Below are 25,020 nucleotides of genomic sequence, written 5' to 3'. Positions count from 1 at the left end.
ATGGCCCTGGGATCGTGACCCAAGCCGAGATCAAGAGTTGGACACTTACCTGAATGAGCCACCCAGATGTCCCTGACAGTATGTTTTTTATATTTTTCCTTATTCTGGAAGGAGTTGCTTATATTACAGTTATATTAAATTACCTTGAAATTTCAGTGTTGGGTAAGATCAGAGAAGGTACTTAAGGTAAGTGAAGGCTAAATTTTAAATCTCTAGAATAAACCTCCACAATTAAGTTATTCTGAATATTTATGGTATATTTGCCCTTTGCTCTGACCAACAAAGCAAACTGAGGACCCCTTTCCTCTCCTTTGAAGTTGCTTGTGTGCCCCTGCGGCCAAAGGCCTCTTTCCCTGGGCCCCCAGAAAGTTATTTTTAATTTCATCCTTTTTTTCCCCCTGGAAATAACACATTCAGACATCTGTTTTTAAAGATGAAAATACTTCTTTGTTGAGCTCTTAACTTTTCAAAAATAAACGTAAATCACTTGTAAATCTCCTTTATATTATAAATTATAATTTTCTTTTAATGTTGTAATATTTTTTTAATTATTATTTCATAGTAACATATTAGATGATTAATACAGAAAAAAAATCAACAGCAGAAAAAATCAAACATACAAATCAAACATCATCTAGTTTTTTAGGCTGGATGTTGTCCTGCCTCTGGCAAGTGCTACTCAGCAAGGTCTTATCATCCTAAGGACCAGTGATGAGAAGTCTCCCCACCTTCCCCTTTATTGTTTGAATGTGTTTGAGAACAGAGCCAGTGGATTTGTCAGGTTGTAGAGTGTACATCCCTTCCTCTAGGGCTGATGAGGTCCCCTGCACTCGGATGCTTTCTCTTATCCAACTTCTCTGTTTGTTTTCTTTGAATAGGCTCAGATCTCATTGGCCTGAGGTTTATCGCTGGTTTCCCAGAATCTGCTTTGCATATACAACGCCTGCTTGGCTCTTTGCTCTTCAACTAAATCAAAACACAATTAGTGGCAGGGTTTCATGGCGAGGGATAATTGTGTTCTAGAGCCAATCATAAACAAGTAAATCGTTCGTTTATTTTTCAAAATATTTTCTTGCTTTGTTTCAAAGCCGTCAGCTGAACCCTGACTGCATGTTTTATCAGGAAGAAGACTTGGTCATAAAATTCCTACATCTGCCACTTCTTTTTACCAGCCGGTCTGGGATTGATTGTTTTTGCAGTGTAGGAGGGGAACAATCCTTGTTTGCACAGCTTAGAACATTTTGGTAAGAATCACAGAAGATACTGCATGTGAAAACATTGTGGAAAACGTTCAGCACTGTATTTATGTTGTAATGAGTGCATAACTGATATTATTTGTACTTTTAAGAAAAGTCCAAGTCTCGAGGGATTTAAAAAAAAAAAAACAGTGTGAAGCACTAAAGTATAGAAGCCTTAAGAAAAAATGTAGTTGTTTTTAAACTGTTCTAAAGTTGACTGTTTTATAGTCTTTCCTTTGGAAAACAACCCAGAAAGCCGTTATAGCTCTTACTAGAATAAAACAGGGGATCCTGTATAATTGGAAAACAGAAAAGTGCTTGTAACGTGATAGTTCTTAAACATCCGGGGTTTGGACAACTCAAGTAGAAGATAGTGTAACTGCTTTTTTCTTCTTAAAAGGAAACCTCTTTTTATTCTACAAATACTGGTTTAATTGTACAAGCGCTTAAACGGCATATCGGTTTTTCCATGCCAGGCCTTCTCCTGAGTGTTCATGGGCCGTGACTCGTGCTTCCGGTAACGATCCTTTGAGGCAGGTCCGGCTGTGACCTGTTTGACAGAGGAGGGCTGGAGAGGCACGGGGCAGTGTCAGGCCTGCCCTGGGTCCACACCCGGGGAGGCGGGAGGCCAGAGCTGGAGCCCCCTGTGAGGACTGCTGCAGCCAGGCCCCACCCTGGGTGCCAGGCATCCTGTCCCAGCCCTGTGTCCCGTCTCTAGGTTTCTGGTTCCGGGGAAGGTGCTAGAAAGGGCAGCGGGCGCGGGGAGGGCCCACTGGCTCTCTGGGTACCCGCCTCCATGGTCATCCCCACCGCGCTGGTTCCTAGCGGCAAAGCAGAGGATGTGCGCTTCCTCGCGCTCTGTGCAAACCGGTGGCACCAGCGGGTGGACTGGATCGTCCGCACGGAGGACAGACGTCGGGAGCGGGAGAGCACGGCCCTTTTCCTGTTTGCTGCCTCCCCTCCCTGTGTCTCATGGCGTAGCTGTCACACACCAAGGGCAGCTGTCCGTACCCACCTGTCACAAAACCTGCTTTGCAAGGCTGCCGGCGGCAAAAACCCAGTGTCTTTAGGTACCCGGAGAAAAAGCCCGGTCTTTTTCAAACTTTTGGGAAAGACGAGACTCAGTAAGTCATTGACTTCTTGTGGAGAATTTTCTTAACCACGTTACGGCAGTGACATAAAAACGGTCATGAGTATGTATACACAGCGATGAGAATATTTCTACCATACAGTTTTCATCAGCTGGGTAACTAGCTCTTAGAGCCCTGAAAGTAAGCCAAGATTGTTTCACTTTCTCGTCGCTAATCGGTGAAAAAAAAATGAGCCATTTAAAGTGGAGTCTACAGAATGATTTACGGTCCTTTTTGTAGTTGGCAAAAACGTTTGTGTCCATAGCATGTTTTTTCCCTTTGAAATGGACCTGGTGGGTGAGAGCAGTTCACTGTGGCTCGGCTTATTCATCTGCTAAATGGGGACGATGTGGGGCAGACTTGGGATTCGGAGGAGGCCTCCTGCGGGGACGCGCCCTGTTCTGATCAGAAGTGGGGGTGGCAGGGACTTGCCTGCAGGGCAGGAGCCACAGCTCTAGGGATGAGGGAGGCTCCTGCGCTCTGCGTGGGGGGGGCCTGTTCGGGGGGGCCTGTTCTCTAGTGTTTGGCCGCCTGCCTCTCTCTTGTCCGATTGAGAGATCCCACTGGCAGCGTCTCGTCGCAGGCGGCGCCAGGGACAGGGTCGTGTCCTCGGACCCTGGCGTGGGCGTCACAGACCTTGTGCTTGAAGAGCTCAGAACCCTGTCGATACCATTTCGATCAAATGGGAGGTGGTCTTCTTAATGTTACTGTAAGATTCCACGCTGACTGGCTGAACGTTCATGTCGTGGAATGTCTAGTCTGCTCTATTGAATGGCGGTAACCTTTTGGTAACGGAAATCAGGCGGCCCTTCGTGTGCTTTTTGTGACAGGCCCTGTGGGGGTACGTTTTACCTGCAAATAGGAAGAAGCGGGTTTCGTTTTTTTGTCATCACTTGAGCGGAGCGGGAGAGACCGTTCGTGTTCACGGTTCGGTAGCATCGTCTAAGAAGCACGTGCATCCGGGGGCTTCGATTTATTTTCTTCTCTGGGTACTGCTCCATTCTCGAGTTCCTCACTCTGCATCTCCGGCCGTCAAATTGGGGTTTGGTGGGGGGGCACCTGTGTTCTGCCATCCCCTCACTCAGTAGCTGGCTCCCACCCCATCCCTCGTCCCCAGCCTAGCGTTCTCAGTCTTCAGTCTGAAATCACGGCGCATGTGTGGTACTGGTGAGTATAGAGGGGGCCGAGGGCGCGAACCTTCTGCCCAGGGCGTGGAGCTCCCCTGTGCCAGCCGCACCCTGCCTCTCCTGGAGGTGTCGCTTTGTCAGGTGCCAGAAACCCGACCCCGTGCTCGTCAGACCATCTGTCTTTATGTGATAGTCACTGCATTTTTTTTTTTAACGTTTATTTATTTTTGAGACAGAGAGAGACAGAGCATGAACAGGGGAGGGTCAGAGAGAGAGAGGGAGACACAGAAGCAGAAGCAGGCTCCAGGCTCCGAGCTGTCAGCACAGAGGCTGACGCGGGGCTCGAACTCACGGACCGCGAGATCATGACCTGAGCCGAAGTCGGACGCTTAACCGACTGAGCCACCCAGGCGCCCCCGTCACTGCATGTTTGATAAACGAATGAGAAGATTATTGGACACCCCCGTCTTTTAAAAATATAACCCCTTGTGAAGTTGAAACTTCTTTCATTCTTAATTTTCTTTGACTAATTAAAAAGCATCACAATAAGGTTAGCGTGTCCCTAATCAACCAGTGAGTGGGTTTACAGATTTGAGACCCTTTATTCAGATGTGCCAAGAAGTTGATTCCGTATTTCTTATAGCTACGCTAACTTAGCTCACTTATTCCTGTCTGGAAGGTGGGGGAAGCCTTACCCTGACCATTGACTGTGTGTCTTATCCCTTACCGCGGGAGTATTCGGTCCGGTCAGGCTCGAACCAGCTAGGGTGAATCCTGTCTGGCGGATCTCAGTCGCTCAGGCTCTGTGTCTCCCCGCTTCTCGCCTGTCTCTGTGGGGCACCCCTCCTACTCCTGCTCTCTGGGAGACCCGTGGTCGGTGGAGGGCAGGCCCCTGGAGTGACGCTCCCTGCATGCGGCCTTGACGTGGTCTGGGATCGCTCTGTCGGGCCATCCGCCCTCTGCAGCACCCTCGCCGGGACCCGTCTGGATCCCCCGCCGCTGCCCGGACTTCCAGGTCCCCTGAGTCATGTGCCGGCGTTCCCCTTCGTGGCCTCTCGGTCTGCCTTTCCTACCTCCGATTTCCCTCTCTCCCCTGAAGCTCCGGGGCTGGCGGGCCTGGCCGCATGCTTCCTGTAGCACTCCTGAGTGCTTGCACGGGGCACGCGGCGGGACTGATTCCTTCTCCAGACCTGGGTCCTGCTGTAGTTAAAAGAGCTAAAGGAAGTTTGAAAAGTCCTCTTCTCTCCCAGCTAATGCCTCATTTTGGGGCCCCAGGGCAAAGCTGGTCAGTGCACTGTTGCTTCTAGACCCTGCTGGGCCCTCCATGCCGGGGCCTTCAGCCTCGTGGCAGGGCCAGGGAAGGTGAGCGGCTGTAAGAAGCAGGGCAGGGAGGAGAGAGGTACCAGTGTAGCGAGCGCAGTGTGTTCCCGCCTTAACATTCTTCTTTAGCGGCTCCTATAAAACACCGCATTTCTCTTTGTGCCATACGTTTGAAGTCCCCGGTCCGCTTAAATAGAAATCCAAACAGAAAAGTCAGTGCCGCGGAGTGATAGCAGGTGCACAGGGAAGTCCCAGTAAGCTAGTGGACGAGGGAGCACCGCCTTCATGGGAGTATGTGGGTTCTTTGACGTTTCCTTTTTGAAGCTGGCTAACGCTTGTCCTGATGTCCGGCGTGTACCTTCTGCTAACGTGCAAAAAAGGCTTTCGTAGATTCACGTGTCGCGCATTGGTGAAGCCTCGGTGCGGTTGGCTGAGAGAAGTCAGAGCAGGTGGTCATTGGGCCTCGAATCCCCGCGCTGGCTGACGCAGAAGCGAAACCCAGCGTTGGAGCTGCCCCCCAGCACGCTTCGGGGACAGAGGCGTAGCTGATCCCATTCAGATTTCAGAAATCGTTTCGGCCCAGAGTTATCTAAACGGATCTCCCCTCATTTATAACTCAGAAGCAGTTTCATTTTGCCCGTAAGGTGACGGTATCGTTAACGAGACTTAATAAACTGAACTTACTTTCTCTACTCTCTGCTTAAAGAAGAGGAATTAGAAGGTGTCTTAACCATTTAATGTCTTGCTGTAGATGTGCACTTGGACCTGGAAGACCGCCTGGCAAAGTTTATGCAGACGGAAGAAGCCATTATCTACTCGTACGGATTTGCCACCATCGCCAGTGCTATTCCTGCGTACTCCAAGAGAGGGGACATTGTGTTTGTGTGAGTAACTTTTACCCACGTTTCTGGGCAGACTTCCTTTGGGAATGACGGTGATCCTCCCGGAGGATGCCTTTGTTAGAGGTCATCTGCCTTAGATAATCCTGACTTTTTATTTGGTAAAGAAATATATAGTAACTTCAGCGAAGTGATTGTACGGAATTGACGAGACTCTCACTGTAAGGATGCCTAAAGTGTTTTTAATTATTGATTTTATTTATTGACGTCCACAAGGCCAAGCTTACTACGGGTGAGGCCAGCGATCTCTCTTCTCTCTGCGGTTCGGTGACAGGATGGTAGTGTTCTTGAAGGGTCCGTGATCACCACCCACCTGGTTGCTCAAACTACTACTGCATTCTAGCTTACCTTGTCAGGCTCATTTTGTACACTTCTCCTCAGGCATTCATGCTGTAGCCTTGTCAGCCTCCTGTGCTGGTGTCCTTTCACCACAGGGCCTTTGCACACGCCATTCCTGTGCCTAGAACATTGCCGCTCCTCTCTGTTCCTGCTCACCCTGCATATGCCTCGCCTCTGCGGGGAAGCCTTCCCTAGCCTCTCAGACCAGGCCGAGGCCTCCCGCTGCATGGGAGAAGATCCTGGAGCCAGAGGAGTCTGGTGTTTGTGTGATCCATGATCACGTGGGTACTCACACTGCCCCTCAGAGTCCCTGTGCTTCTCCAGCCCCCCCCCCCCCCCGCACACACATCACACATGTGGGCACCCGCACTGCACCCACCGCCCCGCTTCCCCCGTGGCCCTTCCGGCGGGGCGTACTAGTGCGTTGCCTCCCCTGGCGTTTGCCGTTCATCGTGCTCTGTGAGCACCAGCTCGGTAAGCGAACGAACAGGGGTCGGAGCTTAGAAGAGGGTCCGAGTGACAAGGCTTCGGGGCCCAGCCTCCTGTGGCGCCCACACCGCCCCGCGGCCTCTCCCTGGGGGGAGTCACGCGGCGGCGCTGGCCCTGCCCGGGCTCCAGGACAAGTGTGCCTTTCGTCCCCACAGCCTGCGGCAGCCGGGGCACCGGCCTGTGGCCGCGTCAGGGTGAGGGTTTCCCGACCTGACTGTGGAAGCAGGGCATTTATGAACGTCGTACCCGTAGTGAAAAAGTCAGACTCCTCACAACTTGAGAGCTGCCGATTTAAGCCGTAGCCCTAGGTTTCTAGTTGAAGCCTAGTTGTGGCAAGTACGGTGTCATCCAGCCTCACTTGAAATCCTTTCGTGAATCCTAAGCCCCAAAAAAGCTGCAGCTGAACTTGTGGGATTCCTGCATCAGATCCCAAATCCTGTACTTTTCACGGCCGCCAAACCCAGGCTGCGTTCACGTCCAGCTGCCCTGCCCAGTGGCTTAGAGCTTCAGTGTCTAGTCAGTGAGGCAACTTAATGATTCTCCCATACATAAGGTCAAGTGTCTGTGTCTTCAAGTATTTCATAATTTCAAGTATTCTGCCCGGAATTCATTCGGAAGCAGGAACACTAGAGGCAGTGTTCAGTAAATTATACGACAGATTGTTTTTGATAAATTCTTACGCGTAGATCATATGTCCAGGGCTGTATTTCTTCTTTTTAGTAAACGCTAATAAAGCTTCGCCGGTAGTAGGCTCAGCACGGTGGCTGTTCACGTACTTAAGTCTGTGCCCGTCACTCTGCTGAGTCTGTGTGCACATTACTTCGTGTATCCGTTTTTTATATATCCAAATGTTTTATTTTAGACAGAGAGAGAGTGTGTGCACATGAGCAGGAGAGAGGGGCGGAGGGGGGGAAGGAGGGAGAGAGACAGAGACAGAGAGAGAGAGAGAGAGAGAGAGAGAGAGAGAGAGAGAGAACCCCAAGCAGGCCGAGTGGGGCTCTATCCCTTGACCCTAGAGTCATGACCTGAGTTGAACTCTTAGAGTTGGACGCTCACTGACTGAGCCACCCAGGCTCCTCTCATGGACCCTGACGTAATTGTAGATTCACAGACACTTAACGACAAATAATACAGAGATTCTGTGTGGCCTTTACTCGGTCTCCCGCAGTGGTTACTTCACAGCTGGGATGTTGGCATTGAAAAAGTCAAGATACAGAGCGTTTCCACCACCACAAGGGTCCCTCATGTCGCCACACCCCTGCCCCCCCACCCCTCACCCCCCACTTCTTACCCCCTGGCAACCACTAATCCCTTCTCCCTTTCTGTAACGTTGTCTTTTCAAGACTGTTGTACAAGTGCAGTCATACGGTAGGTAACGTTTGGGGATCGGCTTTTTTCACTCAGCGTTAATTCTCCAGAGATCCACCCACATCGTGTGGACCAGGAATTCATTCCTTTTGGTTACAGGGTCGTATCCTGTGGTACAGAGGCGCCGTAGTCGGCTGAACCACTCGCCTATTAGGACATCTCAGTTTCCAGTTTGGGGCTCTGACAGATAACGCTACTGTGAACATTTCTGTACGGGTTTTTCTGGGAAAATAGGTCCTGGGCTGTATGCCGCCTAGTTCAGCTGCTGGGTCACGTGGTATTGCAGATTTCCCTGGGCTGTATGCCGCCTAGTTCAGCTGCTGGGTCACGTGGTATTGCAGATTTAGTTTTTTAGGAAATTGCCAAACTTGTTTTCCAGGGTGGCCGTACCATTTTACATTCCCATAGATAGTATATAAATGGTCAGGTTTCTCCACATCCTCAGAAGCGTTTGGTATTGTCACTATTTTTTTTTTTTTTTAACTTTAGCCATTCTGACAAGTGTGTAGAGATACCTTACTGTGGTTTTAGTTTACATTTCCTTCCTTGATGGCTAGTGATGTTTACTTTTTTCAGACTTTAGTCTTGGCATCAGGAGACCACTTCATAAAACCTATTGGGAAGTGTTCCCTCTTGTATTTTCTGGAGGCATTATATAAGGTTGTTGTTAATTCCTTATTTGGTAGAATTCTCCAGTAAAACCAACTGGGCCCGGAGATTTAATTTTTGGAAGTATTTTAAATATGAAATCAGTTGTTTAGTACTTACAAAGCTGGTCAAATTATCAGTGTCCCTTTGGTGAGCTGGGGTGATTTGTGTTTTTCAAGGAATTGGTACATTTCTTCTCAGTCATCAAACATACGTATGTCGCATTCTTCTTAATATATCCTTATTCTTCTAACGTCTGCAGAGCCTGAAGTGACGACCCATTTCATTCCTGTCTGGTAATCTGTCTACTCTCTTCCTAGGCAGTTTTGCTAGAGATGGTCCATTTTATTTATCTTTTCAAAGAATCAGCTCTTTGTTTTATTGACTTTTCTCTGTTGTCTTGTTCGTTTCAGCCCTATTGATTTCTTGCATCACTTCCTGCCTTCTGCTCTCTTGGTTTCCTTTGCTCCTCATCTAGGTTCTTCAGTTGGGAATTTTGATCGTTGACTTGAATCTTTCCTCTTTTCTGATACGTTAGTGCTCTGCATTTCCCTCTCCAGTACTACTGTGGTCTTGACCCACACATTTTGGTGTGTTTATTTTCATTTTCATTGAGTTCAACGTATTTTATTTTACCTTAGACTCTCTGACCCACAAATTATTTAGAAGCTGTGTTTAGCTTCCAAGTGTTTGGAGATTTGAAATTTGTTGCAGTTTGTGTTATGACTCGTGATGTGGTCTATATAGGAATATGTTCCCCGGTCACTTAAGAATATTCTGCCGTTGCTCGGTGGACTATTTTATAAATAAATGCCAGTTAGATCCCGTTAGTTGACGACGTTGTTGAGATCGGATCTAACCTTACCCGTGGTTTTCTGTATGGTAGTTCTACAGTTTTTGTGGTTGTGATTTGTCTATTTTTCCTTTCACTTTTATCACTGTTTGCTTCTCATCTTTTGTAGCTCTGTTGTTCGGCACGTATTCAAGATAAGTTTTCTTGGGTAATTGATCCTGGTTATCATTGTATAATGTTCTTCTTGGTCTCGGATCATTTTCCTTGTTCCAAAGTCTGATTTGTAAGATATTAACATAGACACTTCTGCTTTCTCTGGTGAATGTTTGAGTGGTATATTTATCGTATGTAATATGTATACTTTCACTACTACATTATTATTGTATGTTCTTTTATAGGCGGGATATTGTTGGGTCATGTTTAATAACACCCTGCCAGTCTCTCTTTAAATTGTGTATTTTGGTGCTCGCTTCGGCAGCACGTGTACTAAAGTTGGAACGATTCAGAGAGGATTAGCCCGGCCCCTGTGCTCGGAGGACACACACAGTCGTGAAGCGTTCTGTGTTTTTTATTAACGAGGGCACTTGTGATGCGCACCAGGCGTTATATGTAAGTGATGGATCACAAAATTCTGTTCCTGAAGCCAGCAGCACACTATATGTTAATTAACTTGAATTTTTTTTAAATCTTGTAAAGAAAAAAAAAATTGTGTATTTTGGCCATTTACATTTAAAATCATTATTGCATTTCTTATGGCGTTTTATTTTTTGTTTCTTATTTGTTATCTTTTTTTTTGTCTGTTTTCTTTTTCCTTCTTTTCTGGGAGTTAAGTGAACGTGTTTTATTTAGAATTCCATTTTTACTTATCCATGGTGTTTTTGAGTGTTTCGCTCTGCATAGTTTTTGTTTGTTTGTTTTTAGTCATTGCTCTGAATATGACATTATGTACACACGTAAGTTATCACATTGCTGGTCTCATCATTTTACCAGTTCAAGTAGAGAAACTGGTACCTTCCTTTACATTTCTCTGCTCCTTGTTTATAATATAATTGTTTTATTTTTTTAATGTTATTTTTTTATTTATTTAGGGATAGAAAAAGAGAGGCAGAATCCCAAGCAGGCTCCGCACTGTCAGTGCAGAGCCCAGCGTGGGGCTCGAACTCACGAATTGTGAGATCATGACCTGAGCTGAAATCAGGAGTCGGATCCTTAACTGACTGCGCCACCCAGGCGTCCCTTTAATGTAATTGCTAAAGTATTTCTGGTATAAGCCATATCAGACAGTGTTGTAATTTTTTTTACGTTTGTTTATTTTGAGAGAGAGAGAGAGAGAAGGAGAGAACTAGTGGGAGAGGGTCAGAGAATGAGGGAGAGAGAGAATCCCAGGCAGGCTCTGCATTGTCAGCACAGAGCCTGACTTGGGGCTCCATCTCTCTATCTGAAAAATCATAACCTGAGCTGAAATCAAGAGCCAGACGGACATGCAACCCAACTGAGCCACCTAGGTGCCTCTGGACAGTGTTGTAATTTTTACTTAAATCATCCAAAATAATTTAGAAAACTTCAGGAAGGTGACAAAACCCTAGTGTGCTTGTTCATACTTTTTACTTAGTGTTCTTTCTTGCTTCATGATAATCTAAGATTCTTCCTTTTGTTTTCTTTACTTATTTTTTCTAGGTGGAGAACTTGCTTTAGCCATTCCTTTAGGGGAGGTCCGCTGGGGGCAGATTCTCTTAGTTGTCCTTCAACTGAGAAAGCCTTGATTTCCCCTTCAGTCCTGAAGGATATCTGTGCTTGTTACAGAATTCTTGGTTGACAGCTCTCTTCTTCCAAGTATTTGGAATATATTTTGGCACTTTTTTCTGGTCTCCATGGTTTCTGATGAGAAATCTGTCGCTTTGTTATTTTTCTCTTCTATATAAGGTGTCATTTTAGGGGGCTGCGTTCAAGACTTTTTCTTGGTCATCAGTTTTCAGAAGCTTTACTATAATCTTGGCGTTATTTCTTTGGGTTTACCCATATGAATTTCGCTCAGCTTTTTTTATTTTAAATTTTTTTTTTTAATGTTTATTCATTTTTGAGAGAGAGACCGAGCAGAGACAGAGCATGAGCAGGGGAGGGGCAGAGAGAGAGGGAGACACAGAATCTGAAGCAGGCTCCAGGCTCCGGCTGTCAGCACAGAGCCCGACGCAGGGCTCGAACTCATGGACCGCGAGATCATGACCTGAGCCGAAGTCGGACGCTTAACCGACTGAGCCCCCCAGGCGCCCCGCGCTCATCTTTTTTATAGGATTCAGCTTCTTGCCAAATTTGAGTCCTTTGGGCCTCCCCTGACGCAGTGTGGCATCTTTTATCGTGGCTCCACAGGTCCCTGAGGCTTGCCCTTTCTCGTCCGTTTTCTCTGCGGTTTACACGACTAGCTTCGGTTGTTACATCTGTCAGTTCTCTGATTCTTTCCTCCACCCCCGCCGCCAGTCTGCTGCTGAGCCCACCCACTGTACTTCTTCTTGAGGTTACTGTGTTTTTCAGTTCTAGTATCTCCACAGGACTCTGTCTCCTGTTTCTTTGCTGAGGTTTCTGTTTTTCACTTGTTCCGAGCATATTCATACGTGCTCATTGAAGCATTTTTGTCCTGACTGCTCTAAAATCATCATCCCTGACATCCGTCCTCTCCGGATTGACGTTTGTTGATTGTTTTGTTTCGTTCTGTTTGAGATCTCCTGGTTCTTGGTACGGCAAGTGATACTTGAAACCAGGACGATTTCATATTATGCCGTTACAGCCTGTGCTTTATTTAAACCTTATGTTTTAACGGGCTTTCTCTCCGTTTGTCTTCCAGTCGGGGCAGGGGGGCACTGCTGCCTCAACGCTGCCGGGTCCAAGTCCACGGTCCTGTTTCTGCCTCCATGGATGCCACAGTGGGGGCGTTTTCGTTTCCGCTGGTGTTGGTGAGAGTCCTGCTTTCCCTCAGGCCTCCTCTGACACGGCCGCCACGGCAGGAGTCCCCACCCGCTCTCGCTTGGTACCACTTCGCAGGGATAAAAGTCCCGGCTCCCTTCTCCAATACCACCATGGCCATTGTTGGGGTGCCTTTTAGCTCCGTGAGGATCAGAGTTTCGGGGCCCAGCTTTCCTGGGGTCCGGCTGCCGTCATTTCTACCTACCCGGCTGCCCCCTGTCCTGCCCTTGGGCTACAGAGCAGGCTTCTGTGAGCGCTTTTCGCCCGTGTGGCCGGCCTTGTCGGTTCCAGATGAGGGAGGTCCCCAGAGTCCTGTCGCATCATCCTCGGGTCCTCGGCCTGTCTGCCATCTCTCTCCATCTTCCAGAGTCTCCTTGTGTTTGTTTTATACGTAATATCCGGTGTGGGGGTTGTACTTGGAAAGATAGGGAAGATAGGAGTGTCCCATCTTGGCGGAACAAGTGTTGTATATATTTTTATTTTTTTTAATTTTTTTATTTTATTTTTTAAATTTTTTTTTTTAACGTTTATTTATTTTTGAGACAGAGAGAGACAGAGCATGAACAGGGGAGGGGCAGAGAGAGAGGGAGACACAGAATCTGAGGCAGGTTCCGGGCTCCAAGCCATCAGCACAGAGCCAGACAAGTGGCTCGAACCCACGGACCTTGAGATCATGACCTGAGCCGAAGTCAGCCGCTTAACTGACTGAGCCCCCCAGGCCCCCCTATATTTTTAAATACTATACCTTAATTTCAAAAATGATTCTCTCCCTTATTAACTCCGTTTAGGAGATCTTACCGAAGTTTAATCTGCGGGACCCAGAGTTCTGCACTGAGTGGGGTAGAGTCCACAGTCCAGTATTACTTCTCGCAGCAGAGTTAAGGGCAGTCTGTGCCACTCAAACCAGAGACGCCACTGGGGGGGGGGGGGGGGACCACCAGTGTTTCCTGTGTTTCTCAGAAAGAGAAAATTGCTGAGTGAACTGACGTGCACCCCACAGTAGGCCGCACAGGAGGCTGGTTCTGGGGCGCTTACAGTGTGGCCAGGGCACGCTTGGTGTAGTAGAGGTAGCGAGGCCGTTCCGAGAGAAGGACCCACGGAGATGGGCGCAGACCGCGTGCGTCCAGGGCCCAGCGTGTTCTGTTGATTGGCCGTGCTCAGGCTGACGGGTGGGTGCTGGTCGGCCCAGAGCAGGCTCTCCTTTCCCGAGAATGGTGACGAGGCTGTTAAACCCCAGTGTGCGGGTCTCTCTTCCTTGCAGGGACAGAGCCGCGTGCTTTGCTATTCAGAAAGGATTACAGGCGTCACGTAGTGACATTCAGTTATTTAAGCATAACGACATGGCCGACCTGGAGCGACTACTGAAAGAACAAGAGATCGAAGATCAAAAGGTATGATTCTTTGCAAGAAAATTATACAGCTCTTTTGTGTTCGGTAACCGGCTAAATCATATATGAAACGGTAATTTGTCATGAAAACTTGCCTGCGGATCGCATTTGGATATGAAGCGAGGGCATTCCTGCTGATTAAATGTACTTCGTGTGGGAGAGCCGGGTCTGATTGTAATTGCCTCGTCGTTGCCGTAATTACAGCTGGCAAATTTGCGGGCAGGCAATCCAGGCAGCTTTCTAAAAGAGACAGAAACCGCGCGCCCTTGGCGGTGGGGGTGGGAGGGGCTCGCTCTCCACTCTGCAGAAATAAAACCGGAGCTCATTAGGGTGGGAGCAGGGTGCACCTCGTGAATTCGAAATAGGTTTATTTATATCAGGATAAGTCACGTGTCCGGTAACTGGAAGAAACAGCGGCGCATCTTCGTTTATGAACGTGTGAACAGAGTGACTCTCTCTCCCTCCCGCACCTTCGCCCTGGAGCTCCGAGCAGCTCCGCCTGTGCGAGCCACCTGCCCCGCGCGACTGCCTTCCGCACCGCAGCCCGTTTACACTGCCCCCTCAGACATGCCTGGATGAGGGCACAGTTGAGTTTTACTTGACCCAGTAGTAAGGAAGGAAAGGGTCTTGTCTGCGTTTTGGTAGATGGAGAGCAGGGTTCGTCTGTTTAGGTTTTGATCATGAGAAATCTCCGGCGGGTTCAGAGGAAGCACGGGAGTGTATAGTGCAGCCCCTACCCTCCTCCCAGCTCTGGTAGCAACATCCTGCCGTTCTCGTATCACCGGAGCCTCTGCGTCTCCCGACCCCATCTCTGGTGACGATTGCCTTCACCCACCTCAGTTCTTTCTAGTTTGTTTTTTTCCCGACATTTATTCATTTTTGAGAGAGCAGGGGAGAGTCAGAGAGAGAGGGAGACACAGAATCTGAAGCAGGCTCCGGGCTCCAAGCTGTCAGCGCGGAACCCCACACGGGGCTTGAACTCACAAACCGCGAGATTGTGGCTCGAGTTGACTTTGGACGCTTAACTGACTGATCCACCCAGGCGCTCCAGTTCTTTCTAGTTTAGGTGAACTTCACAGACATTGAAGTGAGCAGATCATAGCCATACATTTTGACCAATGGATAACCCAGCTATGAGGGCTCCATTGTGACCTAAAACGCTGCCATCTCCCCAGGAAGTTCCCTTGGGCCCCTTCTCAGTCATTCTCAGAGTGCCTAAATCGCGTGCGTGCGTGCGTGCATGTGTGCGGTCACCTAGTGCATGGCGTGAACTGAAAAACATGAGAGAAGAAAGCACTTTCTTCATCTCAGAATAATTGGGTCCGAAACCTTGGGCTTGAAACGCATCCGGACTGTTTACTTCTTGAATCAGTCTTGTCAGATGGGAGTGCTAGGGAGTGTCTAACAGGTTCTGCATTTGGAATTACTGAAATTTAAAATGTCATTTTTTGTTTGTTTTTGTCTTTTAAAGAATCCTCGCAAGGCTCGGGTCACACGACGTTTCATCGTGGTGGAGGGGCTGTACATGAACACGGGAACTATTTGTCCTCTCCCGGAGCTGGTGAGCAGCCGCGGTCACTCCAGATTCTAGAACTCGGGCTGTCGGGCGGTGATGCCTCTTGTCCCTGAGCACTTGTGACGCCTCGCATCTGCACCACTTTGCCTGACGGGTCTCGGGAGCACATTCAGGCCATACCAGGGAAGTACATTAACATTACGTGCCAGCCCGGTCTTTAAAGGGTAGTCAAGACCCAGCTTTTTAAAACCAGCTTTATTGAGGTGTAATTGACACGCTAATGAAATCCATTCACTGTCAGTACAGTTTGGTAAGTTTTGGCAGATTTGTACACCCTCATCTCTGCCGCTGCAGTCAAGTTACAGAACGTTTCGATCTCTCCAGAAAGTTCACTCATATGCATTTGTAGTCAGTACCTCCAGCCCTGGCCCCAGACCACCGTCAATCTGCTTTCTGTGCCTGTAGTTTTGACTTTTGTGCAGTTTCCTGTAAATGAAATCATATAGGATGTGTTTTGTAAAACTCTTGCTTTTTTTCTTTTTTTTTTTTAATGTTTATTTTTGAGAGAGAGACAGAGACAGCACAAGCCGGGCAGGGGCAGAGAGAGACAGGGAGACAAAGAATCTGAAGCAGGCTCCAGGCTCTGAGCTGTTGGCACAGAGCCCGATGTGGAGCTCGAACTCACAACCCGTGAGATTATGACCATTTCTGGCCATTTCCTTATGCTGGTACCACACTGTCTCAGTTACTGTAGCCTTATAGTAAATCTTGAAGTCAAGACATGTGAGTTCTCCAATTTTGTTCTTTTGTAAGATTGTTATGGTTATTTGAGGTGCCTGGAGATTCCATTTGAAGTTTAAGATCAACTTTTCCATTTCTGTAAAAAACAAAACAAAACAAAACAGCCATTGAGATTTTGACAGATAATAGATATTTGATAGAGATTGGATTTTGATACTGAATCAGGATTATATTGAATCTGTAGATTGTATTGAATCTGTAGATTGCTGTGGAAAGTTTATCCATCTTACTGATATTAAGTCTTCAAATCCATGAACACGGGAGTATTTCCATTTATTTAGATCCTCTTTAATTTTCTCTGGCAGTGTTTTGTGGTTTTCACTGTGCAGATCTTATATCTTTTTGGTTAAATTTATTCCTAAGTATTTTATTCTTTTTTATATTATTATAAATGGGATTTGGGGGGTGAGCGTTCACTGATAGTTTATAGAAATACAACTGATTTTGTGTTTTGATCTTATGTCATGGAACTTTTACTGAACTTACTAGCTCAAATAGTATTTTTATGGCTCTTATTCTATATATAAACTCCTATAATCTGTGAATAGAGGTGGATTTACTTCCTTTCCAATTTGGATGTCTTGTATTTCCTCTTCTTGCCTGTTGCTCTGGCTAGAACCTTCTGTACAGTGTAGACTGAGGTGAGAGGGGGAAGATTGTCAGGCTGTCACCACGGAGTAGGATATTAGCTATGGTTTTCCATAAGTGCCCTTTATCAGTTGAGGAAGTTCCTTCCTAGTCCTGATTTGTTGAGTGTTTGTACCATGAGAGATTTGGATTTTGTGAGACGCTTTCTCTGAATCAGGTGATGAGTTGATCATGTGATCTTCCATCATCCTATTAGTATAGTTGATTTTCCCGTGTTGAACCACCCTTGAATTCAGCCATTGAAATTTGAGTCTGAGCCCATCAACTGAATGAGGATTCAGAATAAGGATTTCATATCTTGTTTTTAAAGTGTTTTACTGTTTCTTGAGGAAATCTAGACACATTCTAAATATCAGCGAAAGAGATGTGTTGTATTGGTTTTCCTTTCCTTGTTTTTGTGAGTGTCAAAAACTGATAGGATAATATGGGGGAGATAGTATAGTGGGCCAGAAGATACCAGAATTGCATATTTAGGGCTACGATAGTAAAGCAGTACTGATGGATAGATATACAGCCAAGCCTTGAAACAAAATATAAAGCGTAAGGAACAGGTCAAGTATATATTAGCATTGAATATGTAAAGATTACAGGATTATGACTTTGGGATTCCTGTTTGGTTTCACCGATTTGTCTATTTGTGTACCAGTACTGGCATAATATGCTTAAATATGTTCTAAAACATGATTTTTTAAAAATGTTTGTTTATTTTTGAGAGAAAGAGAGCACAAGCAGGGGAAGGACAGAGAGAGAGAGGGAGACACAGAATCCGAAGCAGGCTCCAGGCTCTGAGCCATCAGCACAGAGCCCGATGCGGGGCTCGAACTCACGAACCATGAAATCACGACCTGAGCCGAAGTCAGACGCTCAACTGACTGAGCCACCCAGGCGCCCCCGAAACATGATATTTAGAAATTGTCTCATTCATACAATATCTCATACATACTAATGGATGGAAAACAGTGTTGCAAAGGTATAATTCTCTCCAAATTAGCTTATTCATTGTTAATAAAAATCCATCTATATTTAGTGGTTGATAATCGCTGTATTTTAATTCAGTTGTGGAACTGATCACATTCATATCATTTAGGAGTACATCAGTTAAACATTTGGGGGAGACCCCTGGGTGGCTCAGTCGGTCGAGTGTCTGACTTCAGCCCAGGTTGTGATGACCTCACAGTTCGTGAGTTCCAGCCCCACATGAGGCTTTCTGCTGTCAGCACAGAGCCCTCTTCAGATCCTCTGTCCCCCTCTCTCTCTGCCCCTTCCCCGCTCACACTCTCTCTCTCTCAAAAAATAAATTAAAAACAAAAAATAGGGGGGGAAAGCTATACAAACATACATATGTTCAGCTTCCCAACATGTACATGAAAAAGTAACATGAAGTAATTAGAAGAACATTCAGAAAAGGATGCATCTAAAACTTCAAAGGGAAAGGACTTACTTACAAGCCTGAAAGCAAAGAGGGAAAACAGATTGAAAGGCATATTAATGAAAACTTTTTCTGAATTAAGAAAATAGTGCCATGAATTCAAATTAAAGCATAAGGCCACTGAGGGAAGAATATGTACATTTCCTCAGGAGTTTTATGTATACTCAAACCAGTATTTAACACATACTGTCTACATTCATAAGGTCTTACAATTTTGTCTTTAAAAATTGGCCTTATACTGTCTATATTGTTGTTAAATTTAGAGCATCTAAAGTACAGTCTCTTGGGACGCCTAAGTGGCTCAGTTGGTTAAGCCTCAACTTCATTTCAGGTCTCGGCTCAGGTCATGATCTCACTGTTCGTGAGTTCGAGCCCCACGTCGGGCTCTGTGCTGACAGCTCAGAGTCTGGAGCCTGCTTCAGATTCTGTGTCTTCCTCTCTCTCTGCCCTTCCCCTGTTCATGTTGTGTGTGTGTGTGTGTGTGTGTGTCTCTCTCTCTCAAAAATAAACATTATAAAAAAAAAAACTTTTTAATAAATAAAATACAATCTCTTCACCATCATGACACATTTGACCCTTGAACAATGCAGACCCCCATGCAGTTGAAAATCCACCTACCTTTTGACTCCCCGAAAACTCAATACCCTACTATTGACTGGAAGCCTTACCCATAACGTAAACAGTTGATTAACACGTGTTTTGTATGTCATACGTATTATACACCGTATCCTTAAGGTAAGCTAGAAAAAAAGAAAACATTAAGAAAATCGTAAGGAAGACTAAATACATTTACAGTGCTGGACTGTATCTATTGAAAACACTTCACATCTAAACAGACCCGTGCAAGGGCCAGCTGTAGTTCTGAGAAACGTGCGTACGTGGCCGTGTTCTGAGCTGTAGTTCTGAGAAACGTGCGTAAGCGGGCCACAGGTGCCGAGCTGCCGACCGCAGGACTGTGGCTCCTGGGGTACGTGCCGTCCATTTGCTGCGAGCGTCTGGTCGTGGCACTGCCCCCAGTTGCTCAGTATTTGTGTTCTCTGTTTAAAAACGCCTTTGTTTATGGGGCGCCTGGGTGGCGCAGTCGGTTAAGCGTCCGACTTCAGCCAGGTCACGATCTCGCGGTCCGTGAGTTCGAGCCCCGCGTCAGGCTCTGGGCTGATGGCTCAGAGCCTGGAGCCTGTTTCCCATTCTGTGTCTCCCTCTCTCTCTGCCCCTCCCCCGTTCATGCTCTGTCTCTCTCTATCCCAAAAATAAATAAACGTTGAAAAAAAAAAAAAAAAAAAAAAAAAATTTTTAAAAACGCCTTTGTTTAATACATACTGTTGAGTCGTTCACGTTGAGCTCAGGGCCACCGGCGCTGTAACTCATGCCTGGACGAAGCTTCTGTAACACACGCGTTTCCTCCGTGAGACGCATCCCAGCCTTCTGGCGCGTCAGATCGCCACCCCGCACTTCAGCGCTGTGCTGGGCCGTCCTAACCGGAACCACCGGCCAAAAGCACAAGATACAAAAAACCACAGCGATAAATAGACGCTGAAGAGAACACGTGTCTCCAGTGTGAGCGGAGGCAGGAGTCAGCCTCAGCTGGGGACAGGCAGGTCAGGTGACTCCGTGCGTGCCGCTCCGCACTCTGCCTTGTGTGTTGATTCGGGGTTTCGGGTCGCGCCCAGCAAGCGGGCAGGTGCACAGCTACAGACCCACCAGTGTTGGGGACCAGATGTGCTTTTTCCCTCCTAGGTGTCACTGTTCTCCCCAGTATCTTCTTGATGGCGCTGGTCACCAGCACTTTAATGTTGCGTTCTGTTTGCCACTCAGGTGAAGTTAAAGTACAAATACAAAGCAAGAATCTTTCTGGAGGAAAGCCTTTCGTTTGGAGTCCTGGGAGAACATGGTCGAGGAGTCACTGAACATTTTGGAATCAGCGTAAGTGCCCCTTGCTCCTTTTCTGGGGTGTGTCCTCATGCAGAAAACACGCGGTTCCGTCCTGCCGGCCATGTTCACGTACCATGGGCGCGAGGCGGTGCTCCCCGTCAGCGTGCAGGGTCGTGCCGCCCTGGGCTCTGTCCCTTCAGTGAGCCCACAGGGGACCAGGTCCGCCAGACCAGGGCCTGTCGTCCCTCAGAGCCTGGAAACTCACGGCGGTGCCTCCTAGGATGCGGTCTGTGTAGCCTGTAGCGTTTGATCTTGGCTTTCCGTGTCTTTTCTCTAGAAACGGATAAACTTGCCTGCGTGTGTTTCTTAAAGTCAGTAAGACTTCCCTAACGTAGTCCCTTAGAAAATACGACGGGGGCAGTGAAAGGGTGTTCTCTCGACATTTACAACTGTGTGTTCTCGGTGGGTTCTGCGTACGGGTGTCAGATGGCCGTGACTTCTCTACGGAGGGAGACACGGAGTCAGAAACACTGCCGGCAGACGCGCCACCAAGCCTCAGGTCCCAGAGAGCTGGAGGGAGTTGGTCACGTGTTCTCTTCAAACGAGCCCCACCTGCCCCAGTCTCGGCGGCTTGAGCCCCTGGAGCCTCGGGGAGGAGCAGCGTCTGCCCGCCCCAGAGCCTGTCTTCACCGACCCCTGTGTGCTGGAGCTGAGGGGAGCTTTTCTGCAGATCCTGTGCGTCAGAGCTTTCCGATCTCTGGCAAAACGTTGAACTAAAGAACACGAAGTCACCTTAGGTCATCTGCATCTCACGACCGATAACGGAGCAGAGCGAATATCCCGAGTTAGAGCGACACATACTCCTTCCCCAGAGGCAGACTGCTATTTGGTGATTAAATGCACTGAGCAGAGGTGCAGAGTAGATGGACCTCAATCGGATCCTGATTCCGGCAGATACTGCAGAAAACAAGCTTTGTGAGGCAGGTATTAGAACACTGAGTATTTGGCAATATTAAGAAATTTTTCATCTTTTAGGTGTGATAATGGTTTCGTGATTATGCTTTTGAAAGGGTCCATGTCCTTTAGAAACGCACACTGAGGTATTTACAGATGAAACTCTTAAGAAGTTGGGAGATTTGCTCTAAAGAAATGCTGAGAGCGGGAGGAGGCTGTCCGTGGAAGACTGTCCCACGAGCTGGTGGTGACTGAATCTGGTGATGAGAGTTGTTTACTCTGTCCTCTCTACCTTTGTGTGTGTTTGACGTTTTTCATAATAAAAGGTTTTTTTAGAAAGTAAGAGCCAACAGGTTTCCTTGTTGGGTCTGTGGACCACTCAGAAGCCCCAGGTGGGATCGGGCCAGTCACCATCGTGGCATCAGTGAGTGGCTTTGAACGGCCGCTGTGTGCCCAGGTGCACCTTGGTGCCGGGGCTGGAGCGGGAGGACGGGGTCAGGGGAGCACCGAGTTGAGGAGACGGTGGCGACTCAGAAGGCCACGTGGCACAGTGGGGTTTGTCCGTTGCCCGGTTCGGCGTGGCCAAAGAATCAGTTGCCATGATGTTTGGAAAAACTGCCCTTGCATTTTTGAAAAGGTGAGCGTAGGGATAAAGTGTTCAAAACTCTGAGATTTGTTCGTATTTATCTCAGGTACCTTCTGGGGGCATGGCCCACTAGACCCTCGTTGAAGCACGGAAATGACTGATTTTGAACCTCAGAATATTCGTAGTACCAAGCAGCTTTGGGTTTCTTCTTTTAATTTCTTTCTGTCCTCCCACTGGGGGTACATTGCCGAAGGGCCTCGTTAGAGGCACACTTCGAAACCTTCCGTGCTTGTGACCGTAGGCTTTGTAGGGTTTCTCCTTCATCGGCACAGAGGTGGTTCATTTGAACCAAGATGTTAGCGTGACCAGTGCTGCAGTTCTGTCTGCAGGCTTGACGTCGGTCTTTACTCTTGCTTTAAATTGACGAATAACTCCCACCGTCTTGCTTTTTTTGGCAGATTGATGATATCGACCTTATCAGCGCCAACATGGAGAATTCTCTTGCTTCTATTGGAGGTTTCTGCTGTGGCAGATCTTTTGTAATTGACCATCAGGTGGGTTCTTTTAAAAAAAAAAAAAAAAAAAAAGACAGTAGCTCCTGAAACTAATGCCCCCTGGCTGTGTTAGAAGTTAGTCGGCTGTAACTTCCAGTCACACAGCTTCACTCTGACTTGGTTTGTCGCAATCTTTATTTAAAAGTCAATATGTCAGGGCGCCGGGGTGGCTCAGTCGGTTAAGCATCTGACTTCAGCTCAGGTCATGATCTCACGGTCTGTGGGTTCGAGCCCCGCGTCGGGCCCTGTGCTGACAGCTCGGAGCCTGGAGCCTGGTTTGGATTCTGTGTCTCCTCCTCTCTCTGCCCCTCCCCTGCTCACGCTCTCTCTGTCTCAAAAATAAAGATTAAAGAAACTTGTTTAATAAATAAGTAAGTAAATAAAAAGTCGATTTGTCTGAGAATGACTCGACATGTTTGTATTTGGAAAATACCTTCCTTAAAAAGGTCTCGTTTTTGTTACGCGTATCTTTTACACGTGCGTGGCTCCTCCCACTTTACCATTTGTACACACACCGTTAGCAGGTCGTGCAGATTTGGTGCCTTTAGGGTTTTTAGCACCCCCCCCCCCAAAAAAAATAAGTGTATTCATGTCTTTTCCTTGTTTGTTTCTTCTCAGCGACTCTCCGGCCAGGGGTACTGCTTTTCAGCCTCGCTGCCCCCGTTGTTGGCTGCCGCTGCGATCGAGGCTCTCAACATCATGGAGGAGAACCCAGGTACGGTCTTCTGCCCCCAGGACCCTGGGCCTCACGGCTCCCGTCAGCCAGGCTGCTGGCGCGCTTTCGGAGGCATTCGCCGGAGGGGCGTGTGCACCAGACGTCTGTGCCTCCGGATGATGTTGCCTGGCGTTTGTGGGGAGAATCGCGGCCGGGATGTCATCCAGCTCCGGGGATTCAGTGTGGGCTTCTCTCCCGGCCGGCGGGCTGGGCCGGCTCCCAGGCTGGGCAGATGGGCGGAGACGCCAGGAGGAGGGGTCAGCTCCGGGCCTGTTGCCATTCGAGAAGTTAGCTGAAGTGTGCTGCTGCGGGTGCCCCTGCACATAATTTGTAGCTTACCCAGTTTTTCCTTCAGCCTTTGACTCGTTATTTGGTACTGAAGCCAAATCCGGTTCACCGGCCGTTCAAGCTTCCTTATTAGGCCAGGTTGATTACATTTCAAATGTGGCCTTGGGTTGGGGTGGCACCTCCTTACAGAGCCTGAAACAAATGGAAAAGCAGGCCTTAACCCGGTATTTCTAAACTTAAGACTCTTTAACTCTCTAAATGTTTAACATTGGTTTTAATTCAGAGAATCAGGAAACGTGTTTCTGCGTGCGCATCGATTGGCTTGCTTGTCAGAAGGCCCGGCACGAGTGCCTCCTGGTCACGTTTTAGTTTTTTAATTTTCCGTGAGTGAGGTGAAAACGTCCAAGAAAAGATAGTAAACGGTACTATAGCGTCTTATCTTTTATCAAATCGTTAAGGGTCCAGAAATAAGTACTATAGCCGTACCCTTTTATTCTTAGATTATTTACAGGCTCCTGATGGGAACGAGAGCCCTCGTTCTGTTGCGGGAAACCTCCCCCAGCTTGTGCTCAGAGCGGGCGAGGAGGTGAGGGTGGCATGCCGAGACCGGGCCGGGGCCTCCAGAGGCGCTCCTGTCTCTGGGCGGGTGGCCACATTTTAAGTTGATGAGCTCGAACACTAAACATCTTTAGAGATACGTTTAGATTAGTAATATCACATCTTCCAAATATTTTTTTTTCACACAGGTATTTTTTCAGTGTTGAGGGAAAAATGCAAACGAATCCATAAAGCTCTACAAGGGTAAGTTAACTATATTTTCAATGAACTTAAAGTCTGTACCCGTTTAAACAACTAGTGAAAAATTTTGAATGCCACCTCTTTGGTTTTGAGTGTATTTAATAGGCTTGGATCAGTTTGACTCGTGGCTAAGAAATGAGGAACTCGGTTCTTTCAAATTTGTGGGCCTGAAACCAGAGCATCATTTTGTTGTTGTTTTATTTTATTACTTATAATTTGTTGAGAGAGAGCACGCACAAGCAGGGGGAGGGGCAGAGAGAAAGGGGAGAGAATCCCGAGCGGCCTCCACGCTTCGCTGCAGAGCCCAACGTGAGGTTTGATCTCACAGCCATGAGATCGTGACCTGGACCGAAATCGAGAGTCGGACACGAAACTGACTGAGCCACCCAGGTGCCCTGCTTTGTTGTTGCCTTAACGAACCGTGACTTTGTTTTTCTAAAAGGGATACAAGCTCATTAATGCGATAGCAGTATATAAGGGACAGAGGTGAAGATAAGCACCAGACACGCTATCACCAGTAAGAACTCGGGTCAACACGGAGAATCTTTCCTCGTCTGTACGCATAAATATCATTATATGCTGTGTCATTAGGTGACAGTGGGTGGGTTCATATCGTCCATACTTTTTAGAAAATTATTAAGTTTTATTTTAAGTGAAGAAAAACAAGTGAAATCAAAATGAACCCTATGAGTGTTGGCTTGTGTTTGTCTTAATGACACAAGAGTAGTTCTTTAAGGTTGCTCTGGCGTTAAAAAATTCAGGTAGGTGACGCCTTCAGACAGATTTCTGGTCTTACAGAAAATGATCTCAGTTGCCCAGGTGTTTCCTTTTGTCTTTCCCAAGGTGGAAACATGTCTTTTCAGTCATGAAAGTCCCACTTACTGCCAGATGTGGGAACTAGAAGCTTCTCTAAAAGGAAAGGACAGTGAATAAATGAGCAGATCGCGGCTGTTCCAGATAAAGTAGGGGCAGATATAATTACCGTTCTGGGTGTGTCTGCACAATAATAACAGAAGTTCTTCTTGCATGATTTATGGTTGGGAGCCATTGTTCGTGTTGCTTTATGAAATGTTAATGTGCCAACACGGCACACTGGAGCCACTGTAGATTCAGGAACACCAACCGAAGCGCCCTTCATTCTGTCCGGTGGTAGCAGTGTGCC

General features: G+C 47.4%; 1 protein-coding gene and 1 non-coding gene across 3 annotated transcripts in view; both read left to right on the top strand.

The window, feature by feature from the left end:
* The window catches only part of SPTLC1 (serine palmitoyltransferase long chain base subunit 1), a 51,154-nt gene that overhangs the window by 18,699 nt on the left and 7,435 nt on the right, over nucleotides 1–25,020 (top strand). For both annotated transcript variants that reach the window (XM_025931569.2, XM_086684849.1), the window contains 7 exons: nucleotides 5,567–5,699; nucleotides 13,571–13,700; nucleotides 15,169–15,258; nucleotides 19,907–20,014; nucleotides 21,962–22,057; nucleotides 22,676–22,772; nucleotides 23,807–23,861. In XM_025931569.2, coding sequence (XP_025787354.1) covers nucleotides 5,567–5,699; nucleotides 13,571–13,700; nucleotides 15,169–15,258; nucleotides 19,907–20,014; nucleotides 21,962–22,057; nucleotides 22,676–22,772; nucleotides 23,807–23,861 — 709 coding nt within the window. The remainder of the gene's footprint in view (nucleotides 1–5,566; nucleotides 5,700–13,570; nucleotides 13,701–15,168; nucleotides 15,259–19,906; nucleotides 20,015–21,961; nucleotides 22,058–22,675; nucleotides 22,773–23,806; nucleotides 23,862–25,020) is intronic.
* Nucleotides 9,814–9,920, top strand: LOC112868758 (U6 spliceosomal RNA). The gene has a single exon (XR_003224353.1). It is a non-coding gene; the product is annotated as a U6 spliceosomal RNA (small nuclear RNA).

This window comes from Puma concolor, chromosome D4 (assembly GCF_028749965.1).
Source record: "Puma concolor isolate L17-30 chromosome D4, mPumCon1.1.hap2, whole genome shotgun sequence".
In the NCBI taxonomy this organism is placed as follows: domain Eukaryota; kingdom Metazoa; phylum Chordata; class Mammalia; order Carnivora; family Felidae; genus Puma; species Puma concolor.
This window is presented reverse-complemented; position numbering and strand designations above follow the sequence as displayed.